Source organism: Lithobates pipiens, unplaced genomic scaffold, assembly GCF_037356315.1.
Source record: "Lithobates pipiens isolate NorthernLeopardFrog02 unplaced genomic scaffold, aLitPip1_a1.2 Scaffold_22, whole genome shotgun sequence".
Taxonomy (NCBI): domain Eukaryota; kingdom Metazoa; phylum Chordata; class Amphibia; order Anura; family Ranidae; genus Lithobates; species Lithobates pipiens.
This window is the reverse complement of record NW_027507784.1, coordinates 287,356,812-287,376,462: the sequence shown is the minus strand read 5'-3', so window position 1 is coordinate 287,376,462 and position 19,651 is coordinate 287,356,812. Positions and strand designations below refer to the sequence as shown.

Here is a 19,651-nt window from a genome sequence, read left to right as displayed (position 1 = left end):
AAATTCAGTAGGTCAGAACATTACAATATTACATAAGACCAATAAAAACATTTTAAATACAAAAATGTTGGCTTACTGAAAAGTGTACCCATGTGTTACGTACCTTACAGCGGAGTCAGACTGTTGAGGGTGGCCTCTTGCCCGGTTCCGGTCTCCACACCCCTGGAGGTGGGAACAGGGAGTGTGAAGACAGCGAAAGGGTGCAGGTGCCTGCAGATTGAAGTTGAAGGCCTGAAGATGCTGGGTCCTCAGGGAGGAAGAGGTGTAGGTCGATCACCAGAGGAATACAGCGGAAGCCAAGCAGGTGTAAAGGAAACACTGCACGTCTGGAACAAGCAAGGTCGGCAACTGGCTGGCAATCAGTTACAGGAACGAAAGGCAGGTGTGTAGTCAAGGACGAGCAAGGGTCTGGTAACGTGCTGACAGTGAGGTACAAAATCAGGAAGCGAGCCGAAGTAGTAAGTCCAAGCCGAGGTCAGTAATAGTCCAGGAAATGGTAAACAAGGAGTATCCAAAAGAATAGGCGAACACGCCGGGTGATCAGGAACAAGGTCACAGGAACAAACAACGATCAGGTGTCTCAGGAATAGCACTGGTATCAGGCCAGGATCCCGTTTTATATAGGGTGAGATGTGCCAGGATTGGTGGACGTGGCCGTACATGCGTGAGTACGTACATATGTTCGGTTGGCGCGAGTGCGTCCACGTGTTCGGATTGGCGTGCGTCCGTTCATTCCGGAACTCGTACGCCTGACGGGGACACCGCGCATGGCGCCTAGAACGAAAGTGAACCGCTGCTACACGGGGACGGACATTCACATGGTGAGTTCCCTGACACCATGTATAGTATTCACCCAATACTTGGTCAGGGCTCCTTTTGCATGAATTACTGCATCAGTGCTGCGTGGCATGGAGGCTATCAGCCTGTGGCACTGCTGAGGTGTTGAAGAAATGCAGAGACATAACCCATCATGTGTGACACCACATCCAAAATAGTACCAGAATCAAAAAGAGCAAAAATGGTTTGACTAACAATTGCCATTATAGTCCCAAGTAGGAAAAGGGTTCTCCTATATGTATAAAATTCAAGGTTTATTGTAACAACATATAAAATGTCATAAAAAACATATTGAGAAGAATTGTGCATTCTACATACATTTCCCATGTATCAAATGTTTGAAAGTATAGCTGTACAGAGAAAACCTATTCAGATGGCCCATGGATTAGTAACACAGTGATTGAAGAGATAAGATTACGATAATCTTCCATGTACAGGGCCAAACGACGGAATCCGTGTACCATCACTAATGGATCACTACGTGTTTTGCCAACAGCTTCTTCAGAGGATCCTATTGGTACTGGGAGACATATCATAATTAATGTGTGATTACAGATATTCATGTACATACATACACATCAATAATATGCTTTCTTATTGAGCATTAAAGATATTTCATGAGACAATATTCATTGGGTATCCACAGCGTGGTTAGGGAGAGAAAAATCATGTGCAGTCAGCTCTGGGAGAAGTGTGCATTGGGTACAGTGCAACCAAAGAAAAGGACTAACTTTAACCACTTTGGCCCCAGAAGATTTTACCCCCTTCCTAACCAAAGCACTTTTTACAGTTTGGCACTGCGTCGCTTTAACTGACAATTGCACGATAATGCAATGCTGTACCCAAATGAAATTTGCGTCCCCCCCCCCCCCCCCCCCCAACAGATCTTTCTTTTGGTATTTGATCACGTCTGCGGTTTTTATTTTTTGCGTTATAAACAAAAAAAGTGAAATTTTGATAAAACTATTTTTTTTTACTTTTTGTTATAAATATCCCCCAATTAAAAAATAAATAAAAATATTCATCAGTTTAGTCCAATATATATTTTTATACATATTTTTGGTTAAAAAAAAAGGCGTATATTGATTGGTTTACACAAGTTATAGCATCTACAAACTATGGGATAGATTTATGGCCTTTTTTCATTTTATTTTTATTTTTTTTACTAGTAATGGCGGTGATCTTTAGCAGTATTGCGACATTGCACCAGACAGATCGGACACTTTTGACACATTTTTGGGACCATTGACATTTATACAATGGTCAGTGCTAAAAACAATGCACTGATTACTGTTTAAATGTCACTGGCAGGGTAGGGGTTAACACTAGGGGGTGATCAAGGGGTTAAATGTGTTTCCTCAGTGTGTTCTAACTGTATGGGGATAGGGCTAATTAGGAGAGGAGGCATATCACTGTTCCTACTTACTAGGAACAAATGACATGTCTCCTCTCCTCTGACCGCACAGGGATTTGTGTGTTTACACACACAAATCCCTGTGCTGATGCTCATGCATGCGATCGTGGCAGATGGCCACCCTCATCGGGTCCCCCAGCTCTAGTTGCCGAAAAAGGGAAGGATGTACTCATATGGGATTTCAGCCAGGAGAGCCATTTTGCCACAGTAGATCTGCGTGAGCCAGTCAGGAACCAATTAAGGTAAAGCCTGTACCTAGCAAGTGGGAAATTAAATAATTGCATTTAATAAATCAGAAATGATTTCCTTTACTTTGTACTGGACAAAGCCATTATGTTCCAAAACATTGCCACTGCATAGAAATATGATTATGATCTGTGTAATGATTCTTTCGTAACCTGTTGCCAAAATGGGCGAAGCATAGTGTAGTCTCAGAAAATTCTGATCTGATCTGGGGGCCCCTTATTAAAGGGGGCTCCTGGATTCCGATAAGCCCCCCGCTCGCAGACTCCGACAACCAACGGCCAGGGTTGTTGGGAAGAGGCCCTTGTCCTCACTTGTCCTCATCAACATGGGGACAAGGTGCTTTGGGGGTGGGGGGCCGCAGTGCGCCCCCTTCCCCAAAGCACCAACCCCCCCCATGTTGAGGGAATGCGACCTGGTACGGTTTGGGGAGGGGAGGCGCTCGCCTCCACCCCCTTTACTGACCGGCCAGGCTGCGTGCTTGGATAAGGGTCTGGTATGGATTTTGGGGGGACCCCCACACCGTTTTTTCAGAGTAGGGGGGCTTCCCCTTAAAATCCATACCAGACCTAAGGGCCTGGTATGCTCCCGGAGGTAGAACCCATGCCGTTTTTTTATTTAAAATTTGGCGTGGAGTTCCCTCTCGAGAGCTGATTGTCGCCTCAATATAGATGGAGATCTGACTTGGAGGCGACTTCTATTGAAATCAGTGGGTACCAGTCGCCTAGAAGTATTACAGGAAACTCTTCTGAAGTCGGAGCGACTTCAGTAGTGTGCATTAAGACGGCTCTCATTCACTTACATTGTTTTTTACATGTAGCGTGACTTGAGGCGACTAGGGGTGACCTGAAGTCTGATCCTGAGTTGCCCCTGTGTGAACTGGCTCTCATATGCACAAGGCTGGTGCGCCCTCTTTTTTTTTCTTCCTATTTTCTTTCTGACCGACTGATAGGATACCCCTATCCTGGAGGGCAGCAAGGCCTGAGTCATTATGCACCCTGAACTTTACATCACCCAATCAACACACTTGTGCGCAAGAGTATTTGTTTTGCTGCTATCAAATACTTTGCCGTGAGGTGCCATGTTGAACTTCCAGTGACCAGTATGAGAGAGTGAGAGCAATAACACCAAATTTAACACACCTGCTCCCCATTCACACCTGAGACCTTGTAACTAATTGGACCCAATTTGGACATTTTCACTTAGGGGTGTACTTAGCGGTTTAGACATTAATGGCTGTGTGTTGAGTTATTTTGAGGGGACAGCAAATTTTCACTGTTATACAAGCTGTACACTCACTACTTTACATTGTAGCAAAGTGTCATTTCTTCAGGCTGCATTCACATCTGAGCATTTTAAGCTTATAAAACGACAGAAAAAATGCCTGAAAAACGCCCAACAAGCAAAATCCCCGTTGATTTCAATTGCACCTGTTCACATCTGAGAATTTTGTCGCCTGAAAAACGCCTTGGGCCACTTTCACACTGAGGCGCTTTACATGGGCTTTCACACTGGAGCGGTGCTCTTGCAAGCAGCATCTTTGAGGCGTGTATACACCGCTCCTAAAGCACCCCTGTCCATTGATATCAATCGGCCGAAATCAATAGCGGCGCTTTACCGCCAATGCCTCAGTGTGACAGTGCCCTTAACCTCAAAAAAGAACATGAGCTTCTTTGGAGCATATTAGAGGCATTTTTCAGCTTGGTACATTGGTGACCTGTACAAAATCATGGGAAAAATGTGGTAAAAAACACGCAACTTTGAAATGCTCAGGTGTGACTGCAGCTTCAGTGTTGTCTCATGAAAAGATATAATAAAATATTTATAAACGTGAGGGGTGTACTCACTTTTGTGAGATAGTGTGTGTGTGTGTGTGTGTATGTATGTATATAATATGTGGATATAGATATATCACTGTTTGGAAGCTATATAATGTAACCCGAAGCCTATGCACAAGATCACATAATCACTTGCTTACCAGGAGAGTTTTGGAGAGATATAGAATTAGGAAAGACTTGTATTTGGACAATGACTATTTAACTTCTGTTCTGAACTACTGGGGAGGAGGCAGAGCCTTCATATGTAATGACAGCAAATCTAGTTAAACTTGTATGTACTTATTAAAAGCTAACTGTAGAAATAATGTTTCTAAAACATTAACAGCATACTGAGCTGTGAGCTGACCTTTCATATGCACAATATACCTAAAGACATAAGAGCATGCTTTTGACGTTAGTTTAAGATGTTTTAGAAATTTAGACATTCTTGCAAGTGCAGTTGACATGCATATAGCTTGCTAAAGCATTCATATAGACTTGTATAGAGATAGAAATCGTTTTAAAATAATATCCCAATTTTGTTGGCCCTTATTGTCCCTTTTAGTATCAGTTAATATTTTTATTCTTTTTTTTTTTTTTCTCTAGAATTGAGAAGTATTTACTTTTAGTAAAGGTTTGTGCAGTTCTTATGACATAGGCCCTAATTTTTTCCTTCCGTCCCTGGAGATTGGGCAGTCGTCTTTTTGTTGTCTTTTGATTAAAAAAAATAAAAATAAATCCTCTGTCTTTTATTTGTATGCAGACAGATGGAGCTTTATGTATGTATTCTATTTTTTTAGTCTCGAGTGGATTGTGTTAGATGTTTATTTCATTGATGTCATCATCTTGCATATGGTGTAAACAAACGTATTTTTTTTTCAGTGCAAAAAAGTTTGTTTTGCAGTTATATTTCATTTGGTATTAACACCCCTATTCCTGCCATTTTGTAACTGGAACAGAATTTAACAGAATAGACATTTATAAAAATGATCATTTATTCTTCCCTCTGTCGACAGCAACGAGGAACAAAAAAGGTCTTCACATGACTAAGGCGCGTCATACATAATTTATTGTCTTTTATTTACCCAGCGGGTTGAACAAAAAACGAATCCAATTCCCCCATCCACACGTTTGTGGGGACTATACTTACCAGCACCGCTGGCTATAGCCGGTGGCACAGATTGAACGATGAATGTCCAACAATGTACAGAAGTCAAACGAGAGACCAACTTCTGTGCACATGGAATAATTCAACAGGTGGTAGCTGCTGTCATATTAAAAAATTGGTGTGTCTGCAGGGCTCATTCACCACAGCTGCTTCATTGCAACAGGCAGCTTGTAGTTCTCAATGGACTACAAATACGCTTATCCTCCAGCTTTCTAACTGAATGTTGATGGTAAAGTGTGCAGGAGCCTGACATTGTACCCACTATTCGTAAAAGAATATGCAGCGCTCAAATGTACAGTCAATTAGTACAAAAATGTGTAACCATTAGTATTAAGTGAAAAGGATTGTTATCCCTGTAAAAAGGAAAAACAAATGTCCACCATGGTGAAGAGACAAATATATTAAAACATTATATTAAAATATAAAAAAAATTCTTAAAATATAAGAACACAAAATCATTATAAACCACACTAAGAACACGACTAAAGGGTATACGAAAAGGAGGCTTACCGGAATATATGGACTTAAAGGGCTATACACTCTTAAGTCATATAGGCTTGTGGTGATGACACCATATATGTAGAGATGTGACATCTACAATCTCTGGCCCAGATCAAAATGAGCAGGTATCCAGTATGTAGTACAAATGGGTTTCTCATGGATGGAAGGAGGACCACAATGAATCTCTGTGTTCACACAATGTAACCAAAGATTGAAAAGGTTCCACATAGTGTGATATCGTAGATAAAAGGGTTTATTAAAAAAAGAATAAAATAAAAAAAACTTACATTTCACACGGAGATAAGTACATTTGCAAGGGAAACATGAATAAGCGCAATGGTGTAGGCATTACTCGACCTGGCACATTTCGTCTACACAGACGGCATCTGGGGCATGAGTATTGCACCCACTATTCACTGTGAAAAACCATTACAAATACGCATTTTTTTTATTGTTTTTTACCTGCAAAATGTGCATTTATTATTTATTTATTTTTTTACGTAAAGGTGAATTCGGCCTTTTCGCCTCCAGATATCTGGACAGTTCTTTGCATTAAAGCAGGAGTCTCCAAACTTTCTAAACAAAGGGCCAGTTTACGGTCCTTCAGACTTTGTGGGGGCCAGACTGTGGCCAGTGTGAGAAAATGTCCTGGCATTAATGGGGGTGTAAATAATACCTCATTGTTGGTTTTAGTGAGAGAAATATTGTCCTGTTGTTGGTATTGGAGGAAGAAATAGTGCCCCATCATTGGTGTCAGTGGGAAGAATTGGGCCCCATTGTTGGGGTCAGTGGTGGAAATATTGCCCTATGCTTGGTATCGGTAACAGGAATTATGCCCGTTGTAGATATAGAAGGAATAATGCCATGTATCACTGGAAGGAATACTGTCCCAGGTGCCTGATGATAAAGGCAAGTAAGGATGAGCTCAGTCATGTTCGCAGCTCCACGTGCCCGCTAGGAAGCTGATACTCTGCAGCACTAATCACAGGCAATGAGACATTTCCCGATCTGTGCGGGCACGTGGAGCTGCGAACACATCTAAGCTCATCCCTAAAGACAAGCAAAGGGCCACATCCGGCCCCCAGGGCCGCAGTAAAGAGACCATTGTATTAAAGGAAGACCTACATGTCCTGGTTATTGCAAGATAACAGGTGTAAGTGTGTCTTGCTAATTGTGCGCTGTGTAGGGGTTACTAGTTTTAAGTTTAAAAGTCACTGTGTATGAATACCTGTATCTTCTCCTTTCTTGAACAAGAGAGGATGACTTTTTTTTTTGTATTATCAAATTTGGTATATTTTTCAAATAAAGTATTACAATAGTGTCAAGGAGTCAGTGTTAATACAAGACCTGCTATATACAGAGCAAATTCCTTATTATCCTACTGTACATTTACTTATTAAAGACAAAGTGACTCATAGGTTTCACAGCCTCAACATCAGTATGAATAGGTCAGCTGACCTTGGTCATTTGTGTAAGATTCCAAAGGACCCCAATGACACATTGTCACAATATTGCATATAATTAACATAGACTGCTAAGAAGGAAAAAAGGAAACACAAAAAAGAGAAGAAACCTTTAACCATGTGTGGGCTTCTAAATTCTTTGGCTAGTATAAGTCTGGAATAAGTTTCATAGCCAGGTCCCTGTGGTACATTTGTAAGTTTCAAGCAAGGAGAGGCAAAACCCCCATTTCATTGTGTTTTAAGACCCCTTTGACACTGGGGCGCTTTGCAGGCGATACAGCGATAAAAATAGTGCCTGCAAAGCACCCTGAAAGTGCCACTCCATTCACTCCAGTGTGAAAGCCCCGAGGGCTTTCACACTGGAGCGGTACACTGGCAGGACAGTAAAAAATGTCCTGCTAACAGCATCTTTGGAGTGGTGAAGGAGCAGTTTGTATACCGCTCCTCCACCGCTCCTGCCTATTGAAATCAATGGGGCAGTGTGGCTATACCTGCAGCAACGCTTTTGCGGGTGGTTTTAACCCTTTTTTGGCTGCTAGCAGGGGTTTAATACCTCTGCAAATACGATGGTATATACCAGTGATTGCGAACCTTGGCACTCCAGGTGTTTTGGAACTAATTTCCCATGATGCTCCACTACACTGCAGGGTGCATGAGCATCATGGGAAATGTAGTTCCAAAACATCTGGGGTGCCAAGGTTCGCCATCACTGGTATATACTTTAAAAATAATTTACTGCCACCCCAGTGTGAAAGGGGCCTAAGACACCCACCGTCTATGACTTAACACTGGCAGCTAGTGCGACTATCTGTTGGTTTTATTTGAAAACTAATCTGAGTGGGCAAACTTGTTAAAGTGGTTCTAAAGCCTAAACTTTTTTGCCTTAATGCATTCCCTGCATTAAGGTAAAAATTGTTAATGTAGTAGTATGCATCCTCAAACCCACATATACTTACCTGAGCCCTCACTCTATCCAGTGTTTGTAGCTGTCTGTGGCGGCTCTCACAGGCTTTACTAAGGCAACAGGAGCCATGCCATCTGTGCCTATGGCCACAGACAGCGCTGCTCAGGATCAAGCCTGCAGGTATGCCACAATAAGAAGTGACGTCCTATGCTGGTACAGTGAGAAGAGGTGGTGTCATGGGCGTTAGCGGGCAAGATTGGTGCCACTCTGTGCAATTTATTGCACAAAGGTAAGTATATCATATTGTTCAAGAAAAAAATGACTCTGCGTTCTCTTTAATATAAATGTATTTGTTACCTATCTAAGGCAATTGTCCTGCTATTCTACAAACACTGATCTAAAGAAATAGGTTAAATCAAATTGTGATATCCATTATCTGTTCTGCCTTACTGTTAACCAATGTTGACGATGTGGCAGACCATATGATTTATGCCTTTGTTTTGTACTTTGACAAAAAAATGCATTGGTTAAAAAATATAAATCTTATTTTTTTATTTTTTTTGTTCTCTCCTCAGGACTCCAGATGATCTCTCCAAACAGATCCTTGCCATACAGCAGCGAGAGATTAAGTTGAAAGAAGAGAATTTGACTATTACGAACAGGTATGATAGAAATGGCTTTTATTTCTTTGTTCTACATTTACTCGTAAATGTTTTTCCTCTTTACATTCCTATTCATAGTTTTGTCTTTTAAACAGTACATGGAGCCCGTCTGCTGTTTTTTAAAGCAGTTTCTTCACTTGAAAGGCTTTTTTCAAATAATGCCATTCATCTTTCCTCAGGGGGATTTCCACCTTTCTTTTTGAATTGCTTTTTATTTTATCATAAATACAGGCTTTATTTTCACAGTACATCTTTTATTGTAATGTGGTTTTTAGAGAGCCAAAGTTGTTCCATGAATCAAACTTTAAAACCAGGTAGTTAACCAAACCGGCTACTCACTCAGTGCTTCTAAAACTGTGAACGGACAGGAAAGTGGCATTGTGCAGTGCAAACATTTGATTGGTTCAGAATAGACATAGAGCAGTGTTTTCAGCAAGCTGTGCACGGATCTCCATATGCAAGCCTGCACAAAAACACTATACTACATTTTAAATATCCTGGCAGCAAGGGTTTATATAAAAATAATAGGTTGAGCTTATGTGACACCATGGCAACAATACACTAAAATGCATTTTGTTTCACAATCACTGGAGATCACTCAGAACAAAATATAGGGCCAGGCCAAAAAAAAAAAAAAAAAGGCCTCTCTTTGCTGCTGAGTGATTTGACTTCTTATGGACCGTCATCTGGCTAGCATTATGTAGATTTCAGTGCCCTGCTGATGAGATCATTGGCAGGTAGAGATGTGGAAGGTGGGTGTTTATAGTGGAGATGAGTTTGCAGAATGTCCAAGATCATCTCCACTGACAACAAATGCTGAACTGATATAGAAGTAACAAGTTATTGCAGTGTTGTATTAATACATCATTAAATGTTTTTTTTTGCAAGTAGTGAAAGGACCGGCAATAATAATCACGTCTTGCAGTCAGACTGGCAGCACAAGCAGCCAATCAATTAACATGCTGATAGGAGGAAAGGCGAGGGTGAAAGAATGGTAAGCCTTCCGGTTTCCTGGCTATCCTTTCACTGTCTAGTCACAGGCTGGCAATGGGCCATGACCTGTAAAGGTGCGGCAGCTGAGAAAAATTAGGTCTGCTGTCCTACCAGACATGGCTTTGCTCTGCAGCAGAGCTTATGTAAAATGTCAGCACCAGAGTGGTGGTGGTTATAGTGGTGTTCCACTGCAAAAAAAAAAAAAAAAAAATCCATTAATGTGCCTAAAAAAATAAAAAATAAAAAAAAAGGTGGATTTTTTTTTTTTACATTTTTTTTTTACTCACCTCTAAATTGTTGTTGCTAGGGGGTACCTTGTAGTCTGCCTTCTTCAGTGCCTGGACTCTTGACGTCACTTCCCCTCAGCGCAGGAAGGGCTCAGCTCTGCCCCCTCCCTCTTGTCAATCATCTGCGAATCACCTGCGCAGTGGGTACCCGGCTGTGAAGCCACAGCCGGTTGCCCATAGTTACAATGCCGTCACCACCGAACGGAGCGGGAGATGAGCAGGGCTTCAATCCCCCACATCACTGGACCCTGAGACAGGTAAGTGTCCGTTTATTAGAAGTCAGCAGCTGCAGTATTTGTAGTTTTTTTTTATAATGGGAACACCTCTTTAAATAAAAAAATCTCCCATATAAGTATTTCATCTGCATTTTACTGTTTGACTGGAGTTCAGATTTAAATCTCTTGGTAGCAGGAATATTTAATTACCAGTGTATCCCTAGCCTATGGGATTTAGATTATTCAGGTGCAGCAGATAAGGCCGGGTTCACATATATGCAAACTGGATGTGGTTTTCCCCGCATCCAATTTATATAACAGACCTGTGTAACCAGCTCTTCAATGGAAGCAGTTCACACAGGTCTGGGACAGCCATGGTCCAGATTGCAGAAGGGTTTTAGTGTGCTTTTGGCTCTGATTCAGGTGAAAATTCAGGCAAAAATTTGGACCTGAATTCAGTGAACAGGGATGCACCAGACCCCATGCTGTAAACGACAGCCGCACATATGTGAACCCACCCTAATTGTTGGGATGTAGGTAGACAGGAGTAGATTTACTAAATCTGATGCAGCTGTGCATGGTAGTCAATCAGCTTCTAATTTCAGCTTGTTCAAAAAAGCTTTGGCCATAAAACTTAAACTGATTGGTTCTATGCGGAGTTGCAGCAGATTTTGCACACTCCAGATTTTGTAAATAACCCCCCAGTGTACACTCTTAGTTTATTTGTAACATTGGTCATTCATGACTGAAGTTTTAATGAAATATTCTATTATGTGGAAATTTTGCATTCAAAAAGCAAGTACACCATTGTGAAAAGTATACTAAACGACCCCCCAAACCCCTTTATCACACTCGTGAGCCCCACAGCCCTGATTCCTCTCCACGACAACCCTGACCTATTTCAAACCTCAACTTTGCTTTTATTTGTCTGCCCTCCTAGTCTCGTTTTGAACAATAAGCAATCTTAGGGTTGAATAGAACTGTCTGTTGGAATTGCATATATCCGCTTTATACAAAGACAAGGCTTTGTGTACAGCTTGGGCCTAAGATTGTTGGGGACGGGGGGAGATCGGTATAAACATCAACACAGGTAAAGGCAGATTTGTTACATCTACACCAGAAATACTGTGTTCCAGAGCCATTTAATATTGTGAAACGTGTTTTCATAATAATGAACCTCTCTGGATGGCCTTGCATGTCACTGCTGCTGTGTGGTGACCTGAATGATGTGCCACTTTTTGCATGCTCTATAAAGTTAAGAAAAAAGGAGCTGTGTGATGCAATACAATGTGCATCACACTGCTGCACATTGTCACATGGCTCTGCAACTGTAACCTACATACATGTTGGATGTCACATTTTCTGGTGAGTTTAGAATTCCACAGGTGGAAGGCATCACATGTGGAGTAAAATTAGGGTGGATTTATTATTAAGGAGTTTATTTCCTGCAAAGATTTTATAGAAATCTGGATGGCTATTTTTCAATAAGGATTTTTTTCCTCTCCAGTGAGGAATAGAACTGTTGGATGTAGACGGTATATTTATTCATGATTTTGTAATATACGTTTTAGATCTAGTTGGAAGGGTGTGTTGGCAATTTCATTTTTATTTTGTTTTATTTTATACTAAGGTATAGTAATGCTGCCTATTGTTTATCACTTTTGACGTAGCGGGACTAAGCCTCTGAAAATATAAGCCAATATGTATTTTTGGTTAAAGTTCACCTTTTAACAAAAAATAATAAATACATTTTTTTTTTTTGCAATTTAAATGTGCATTTAAATATATTTATTTTTGTTTTGGGAGCCTATAAAGCTTTTACGTTGAGAACTGCAAGCCAGTAGCTGCAAAAACTTGTTTCCCATTCACAGAGGACACTAAATGATGTGGCTGGGCGGTGGAGCCCCTGCACGGTCACAATAGTTTCGAAGAGTGACAATGGGCACCCAGAAAAGCCTGCCCGCTGTCACTGGGGTGGTGGGGTTGCTGCAGCTGCTGGAACATGTTACATGTTCCATCCTAAATATGGGTAGAACATATAGTATGTTCCAAAAGGTGAACTTATCCTTTAATGCACAACCCTCTTCCTGAACCTCTTGCAGCATCACCCACCCATATTGGGATCGGTCCTTGGACAGGATTTTAAACACCTCAGGCCAAGGTAAATTGCTGCTGCTTTCCAGCGTTTGTATCATTGGTCTCCTTTAATCTTGGTCTTTTTTTCTAAATATAATGTTTTTTTTTTCTTTAAATCTTTGAGCGTCGAGTCTTGTATCTCATACCCTGGAGTTAAGTGGCACAGTTGGCTAAACACTTGCTGGCTCTCTTGACATTTTGACGTGCTCTGAGCCCCTGAGAACAGCAGGAATAGTTTTTGGCAGTGCCAATAGCTACAGCAAAGTGCACTCTAGTGCTGAAACGACTGATATTTTACATACTTGAGTCATCTTCTGTGCCAGAGAAAAAAAATGAGCGTTTGTCTGATCTTTAAATGTCAAGCACTGCCTTCTCTTTCATGAAATAGTATGCCCTTGCTTGATCTGTCTTTTGGAGGTCATTTGGACATGGTTTTCTGTCAAGTCATTTTAATGTTGACTCTACAGAAATACGACATTTAATCTGTACAGATTGTGTTTTGAACCATTTTGCACATTCAGATACTCACAAATCACATTACATCAGTTGCACCATTTTTGGGTAAGAGCATAAGTATTCCTCCTTGGGTATTTGGACTCACCAGTTATCAATATACCACTTAACCACTTCAGCCCTGTTAGATTTTCCCCCCTTCCTGACCAGAGCACTTTTTACAATTTGGCACTGCATCGCTTTAACTGACAATTGTGCGGTCATGCAATGCTGTACCCATATGTCCTTTTTTTCCCCACAAATAGAGCTTTCTTTTGGTGGCATTCGATCACCTCTGTGGTTTTATTTTTTGCGCTATAAACAAAAAAGAACAACAATATTGAATGAAAAAAAAAAGAAAACTATTTTTTTTACCTTTTTGTAATAAATATCCCCTATTTTTTTTTTCAAATAACAGGCCAATATGTTTTCTTCTACATAGTTTTGGTAAAAATATCTCAAGCGTATATTGATTGGTTTGCGCAAAAGTTATGGCGTCTACATACTATGGGAAAGATTTATGGCTTTTTTTTTTTTTTTTTTTTTTACTAGTAACTGCAGTGATCTGCAATTTTTAGTGGTATTGCGGTGGACAGATCGGACACTTTTGAGACCTTTTTGGGGCCATTGAAATTTTGTTAGCAATCAGTGCTATGCACTGATTACTGTATAAATATCACTGGCTGGGAAGGGGTTAACACTAGGGGGCAATCAAGGTGTTAACTGTGTTCCCTCACTGTGTTCTATCTGTGTGATGGGACTAACTAGGAGAGATGACAGATCGTTGTTGATGACTTGATGGACTTTTTTTCAGCCTTACCAACTATGTAACTATGATATGATGCAGGCTGCATTTTTAGCTTTTAGCAACCACAAGTTTTATGCTGTAATCAGCTGGGTTTTGTAACAAAGCGTTTAAAATTGCTCAGGGTCAGGGTCAGGTTCCCAAAATTGTATCTTGTAAGGAAAGGAGTAAAAGGAGTAGGGTCCCATGCTCCCCTGTACCCAAAAGAATCAGATATTGCACAGGGATGATTGGGGTAGGAAGCAAATTATCTACAATAGGATGCGTGGGCTGTCTGCTAAACCTGTTACATTGATCTGAATTGTTAACATTTTTTATGTTCTGTCTGGAGCTTATCAAATAGTGAGGATTAATCTCCCAGTGGGGCAGGACCAAACAGATGCCTAATACCTGTGGTAGAGGAGCTCAGCATAAAACGATTGTATTGCCCTATCCAATACTGGAAACGTCTGCATTTTTACCTTTTAGGTAACCTGGAGTCGACTCTCCTCCACCAGAATACGCATGGCCTCGTCCACCCCGCAGGTAGCGGTGGACAGATTTGCTAATATCCTTGAGACCATCATTAATTGTCAAGCCAGCCCCCACCACTTAACAAAGTGAAACTTGAAATTTCTGTGATACCACAGGACCTCCAAAATCTGCGAGGGTCAAGTTCAGATACAAAGATCTAGTGTATTTCCTCTGGCTTAGAGCAGAAAATGCTTGCCAGGCATTGTGGCAAATGGGTTACACTCTTGAGAGACTGACAACCAAGAAAACAGCTAACATCGCTCCAATCTTGGTGTGGTGCGTCTGCTGGAAAAAGCTGAAGGTGAGGCTATGCTTGCCCATATGTATTCCAATTTATTTTTAAAATCCTCTATTCTCCCATTTTATTATAGTTAGGTTTTTCTCATTATTTTGTTTTTGGCTCTGATTTATCCATGGTCGGGTATATGTGCATCGCTGAGATGGCACCAAGATGCAGTATGGGAAAAAAGCAAAGCAGAGGAGGCATTGTGATGCTTTAGACTAGGGGTCTTTAAATTACGGCTCTCCAGTTTAGGAACTACAATTTCCATGCATTTCCATGAAATCCCATTAATGTGAATGTCGGCGTTTTACAATGCCTCATGGAACATGTAGTTCTGCAGCAGCTGGAGGGCCATTGTTTGGAGATTCCTGCTTTAGACAATGTTCTGCTGGGAAACCTTGGGCCTTGTCATTCATGTGGATGCTCTTTTGACACGTACCACCTACCTAAACATTGTTGCTGACCAAGTACACCCCTTCATGGAAACTGTATTCCTTGAAGGCAGTGACCTCATTTGACAGGATAATGCACCCTGCCAAATTGTAAAAATAGTTCAAGAATGGTTTTGAGGAACATAGCTAGTTTGAGGTGTTGGCCTCCACATTTTCCAGATTTTATTCATCAAGCATCTGTGGGATGTGTTGTAAAAAGTCCATTCCTTGGATAGATTGTTTGGTTGGCCTTTGAATGCCATATCCCTAGGTCAAAATATTGAAGTTCAAAAAGGGTTAATAAGACCTCCAAGTATGGTGGCATTTTAATGGCACAAGTCCATATGAAGTTAAAATATGATGTTTATTACAAAAATACATTTTTCTAAAAGATAACAAACCTTTTTGTTTTTACAACTTAGAGGTCCAAAAAGATCTGCTGCTGACAGCGTGGTACCATATACAATGATGGCGGTCTACTGACGGCCATGCCTCAATGGGTCAGTGCTATTGGCCACAAAAGGGGGACCTACTCAGTATTAACTGGTTGGTCATAAAGTAATGGCTGATCAGTAGATGGGGCACTTAGCCAGTCTCAACATGGAAATTAGTGGTTTAGCAATGATAGGGAATTTCTTTATCATACATCATTGGACACAGAGTTAGGCTATTATCCCTTACTTACTGGGTTATACAACATGTTTAGTTGAAGTGACACTGATAGACCTAAAGTTTTAGACAGGAAGTCCATGATATTTTTCAGAAGGTCAGCAGTTGCACAACATGTTTTTCTATCATAAAGTTTTAGTAACAGTCCTGGTTCTTCTAGAATGGCTCTTTACTGTATATTATGTTAGATAGTTGAGGTTTCCATGGATGGGCTAAAGTTCAGGACACTGCAGTACTGTGAATATTTAGTTCATTTGAAAATGTCTCCACAGCATGCATATATAGCTTGAATGAAACATAGTCAATCTGATTTTGCATTTTTTGTGAATAAAGTCTGCAGAATTAATAATGCCTCACATTGGTGCTTTCCTTTTTTGTTTTTTTTCTCAGTGTTTGATCTGAACTGTCTGTATTAGCCATTAAGTATTTGATGGCTCAGGATGGAAAGATTAAGCACATTGCTGAAATCCAGAAGATTGGACTGGACCCCAGTCAATTTGTTTTGCATGCTGCTTCAGCGTCTTAACACTTTCAGTAAGCAGCATTTTTGGCAGCAGCCTGACCAGGCTTCATTAATGTGAATTCCCCTGCCCAGTACAGCCATATAAATTACATCTCGCACTGATTTCTGTAAAATACTGAATGGCAGTTTACCAAAATGTTGCTGTAGTACAAATGATTTAATCGAGAAATCTTTCTGTGAACTTTTTATTTTTTGTGAAGACCTTGGTGGTATTCCCATCAGCTGGAGCATTAAACTTGAAAATCTGGCATATTTCTGCATCAAGGGTGGATGTATAAAAGTAGATTTCAGGTAACAATGATAGAATCTAAAAGCTAGTGCACAGAACCACATGCTTCTATAAAAATGTAGACAGGAATAATTAGGGGCTCAGTTACTGGGAGTCAAATATTAACAAAGCTCATATAATTATAGCACAAGCTATTTTATAAATGTAATATTGTTAATAACCTTTCCACTGCAAATAGCAGCCATCTTTGTTTTTCCAAAATGCCAAAATACTCTTGTTTTCTTGCATTCATGGCAGCACTTGGGAACATTCTTTTGTACATTGTATTTATAAAGCACTCTAAAACATTTCTGGGATTTGTTTCCCAAAGCTTTATACTCTTATTACAGTACCGAGGTTGATCATCTGATTATTTCTGGAAGAGACTTTCCTTTTCCTGGTATATGCAGTTCCTAAAGAAGATGTTAAAGCATTTGTTATCCCAACACTTTATATTCCTGATATGTGCCTGCTATACCATGTGCTTATGAGAAAGTATCCTATTCTCTTTTTATTGCTTCATTTGTGTGAAATCTCTGGTGTTCCTGCTAGTCCCCTTCTTTCCTATTAAAAGCGGACTACATTATGCAGGAGATCACACCATGGTCAGCTGCCTAGCTATATTGGGAACTCAATATGCTCTCCTCAAATGATCAGAATTGTCCTGACACCCCCCCCCCCCCCCCCCCCCCGGTTGCGCTGCCATTGATTGGAATATCAGTATACTGCTGCCCCCCGGCTCTTATGCAGCTGAGAACAAAGGGAATGTGATCATTTATAAAAAAAAAGGAAACCAAGTATAATTTTTTTTTTATATCTATACAAACATTTTTTGCATTTATTTTCTATTTTAAACAAACTAATGCTGCAATGTTATTCGGTACTTAAGCATAGTAGTTCATAGAATAATACAATACACAAAATCCTCCAGAACACTTACCAGCTAGCCAGCAAAATAAGAGTCTAAATTGTTTGAAAAGTTTGTATTCGGTTTACGTTGAATACATTTGCAAATATATGCGAAGCCACACTGCCACATCAAGGCCCCTCTGTACAGAGCTGTTCCTAACTCTACGCTAACATAATTTCCAAAGTGTGACATACATAGCAAGGGATACATTGAAAGTCTAAACTAGTTTGTAAATTGTAATAATAAAAAAAAAAAAAACAGAAGTCTTGGTTGCATATATTTGCAATCATATGTGAAATCGCCTTTCATTCTAGCCGGCCCAATGCACACCTGCCAAATGAAAGTACTGGCCTCCAACCTCCCCTCACTGGCGGTCCAAGAAACACCCACAGAAAAGGCTACAGGCCTGTAACCTCCCCTCATAGCCGGTCCAATGCACATGTGCAAAAAAAAAATACTACCGGCCTCCAACCTTCCCTCACGGCCAGTCCAATGCTTGCCTGCCAAAAGAAAATTACCAGCCTATAACCTCCCCTCACAGCTACTCCAATGTACACCTGTCAAAAAAAAAAAGTACTGGCTTCCAATCCCCCCTCACAGCCTGTCCAACACATGGTTGCAAACGAGACTATTGGCCTCCAACCTCCCCTCATAGCTGGTCCAATGCATGCCTGCAAAAATTACTACCGGCTTCTGACCTCCTCTTATAGCTGTCTCAAGGCACGTCTGCAGAAAATATTAATGGCCTCTGACCTCCCCTCATAGCTGGTCCAACACACGCCTGCAGCACAATCTACCGGCCTCTGACGACTTCTTATAGCTGGTCCAATGCATACCTGCAGAATAGACTAACATCCTTTGACCTCCCTTCATTTCTGGTCCAACGCATGCCTGCAGCAAAAACTACCAGCCTCCAACCTCCCCTAATAGCTGGTCCAACACACTTTCAAAAAAAAAAAACAACAATGTGGCACTCCTGTTTGTGAAGAGTACTGGTGATGTATATCTTTTTGAATATAGATGGTACCTGAGCCTCGCAAAGAAAACGCAAGGATCCTGCAAGGTTTTGCCTTTAATACGCCCACCGGGCGCTGGACCCTGCGTAGTGGAATCCTGGACACCACAGAGCTAGGGCATTCCTGCAGGGTGCTGTACAGGTTCAAGGGAGTTAACCCCAAAACATGTAAAGGGGCTATCCAGTCCTTGAAGGTAATCAAGTGACAGGAACCCACCGTGCTGGGTGAAGATTGTGCTCTTAAATTCTAAGGTTGCCCTGCGCCTGGATGGGTAAGTGACATTCCCCCTTATTTACTTAATTTGGAGTGCCCCATGCGTATATCAGTCTAGCTAAGGCTGGACTCCTGTGTAGCGGTGACTGCAGCGGGGAGTTTTGGGCTGACTGTTGGAAAACGTAAGCTTTCTTGTTGTCTTTTGCGGTCTTGTCTTTTGTGAATGGTCCGCGCACAAAAATTCATTGCGTGTGTGTACACAGGACCATGACCGTGCAGGTGCAGAGCCTCCCAGCGCACAGCCATCTTATTTAAGCTGAAAGTGGCTGACATGTGGCACTTCCAGGGGACAGCTGTGGGACACTGAGCAGGCTCTGAAAACCTTTCGCTTAAGCAGTTCATTCCTCCTTTAGTGTTGTAGATCACATGAGTCACCAGGTGTTAGTTGGCCATCTAAAGAGCTTAACAGGATTTTCCCATAGGGGCTTTGTGAGCCCTATTAAAGGGTCTCCTTCTGGGGTAAAATACTAAACCCAGGTACTCTTTTTGTGGCTTGCTATCTTTTCAAAAAAGAAGAGCGGAGCTAACACTACAGGAAAGGGAACACCTATATTGTCAGTAGCTCCTGAGAAGCCTAGTCAAAACCCTAGTGTTGTATTCCCTGAGAGACCTCTGGGCAATATGAGCCGCTGCGTCTGTCTGGTATTGTGCCATACAGTCAACGTTGCTGCTTCAGCCTTGATCACCAAGTATGAACTGTCCTCAGCCCTAGCCAGGTTAGAGCACAGAATTGCTGGCATGATTGCCTCCGTCCCACAGGGTGGCAGGAAGTGCGACCGATCTCCCGATCTGGGGATGAAGTAAATGCCGGGGATTCTGTGGAGGGCC

The 19,651-nt window shown here is 41.3% G+C and overlaps 1 protein-coding gene across 1 annotated transcript in view; it reads left to right on the top strand.

Annotated features, from left to right (window-relative positions):
• The window catches only part of MAD1L1 (mitotic arrest deficient 1 like 1), a 1,159,769-nt gene that overhangs the window by 136,131 nt on the left and 1,003,987 nt on the right, over positions 1-19,651 (top strand). The window contains exon 10 of the mRNA XM_077449134.1: positions 8,923-9,009. Coding sequence (XP_077305260.1) covers positions 8,923-9,009 — 87 coding nt within the window. The remainder of the gene's footprint in view (positions 1-8,922; positions 9,010-19,651) is intronic.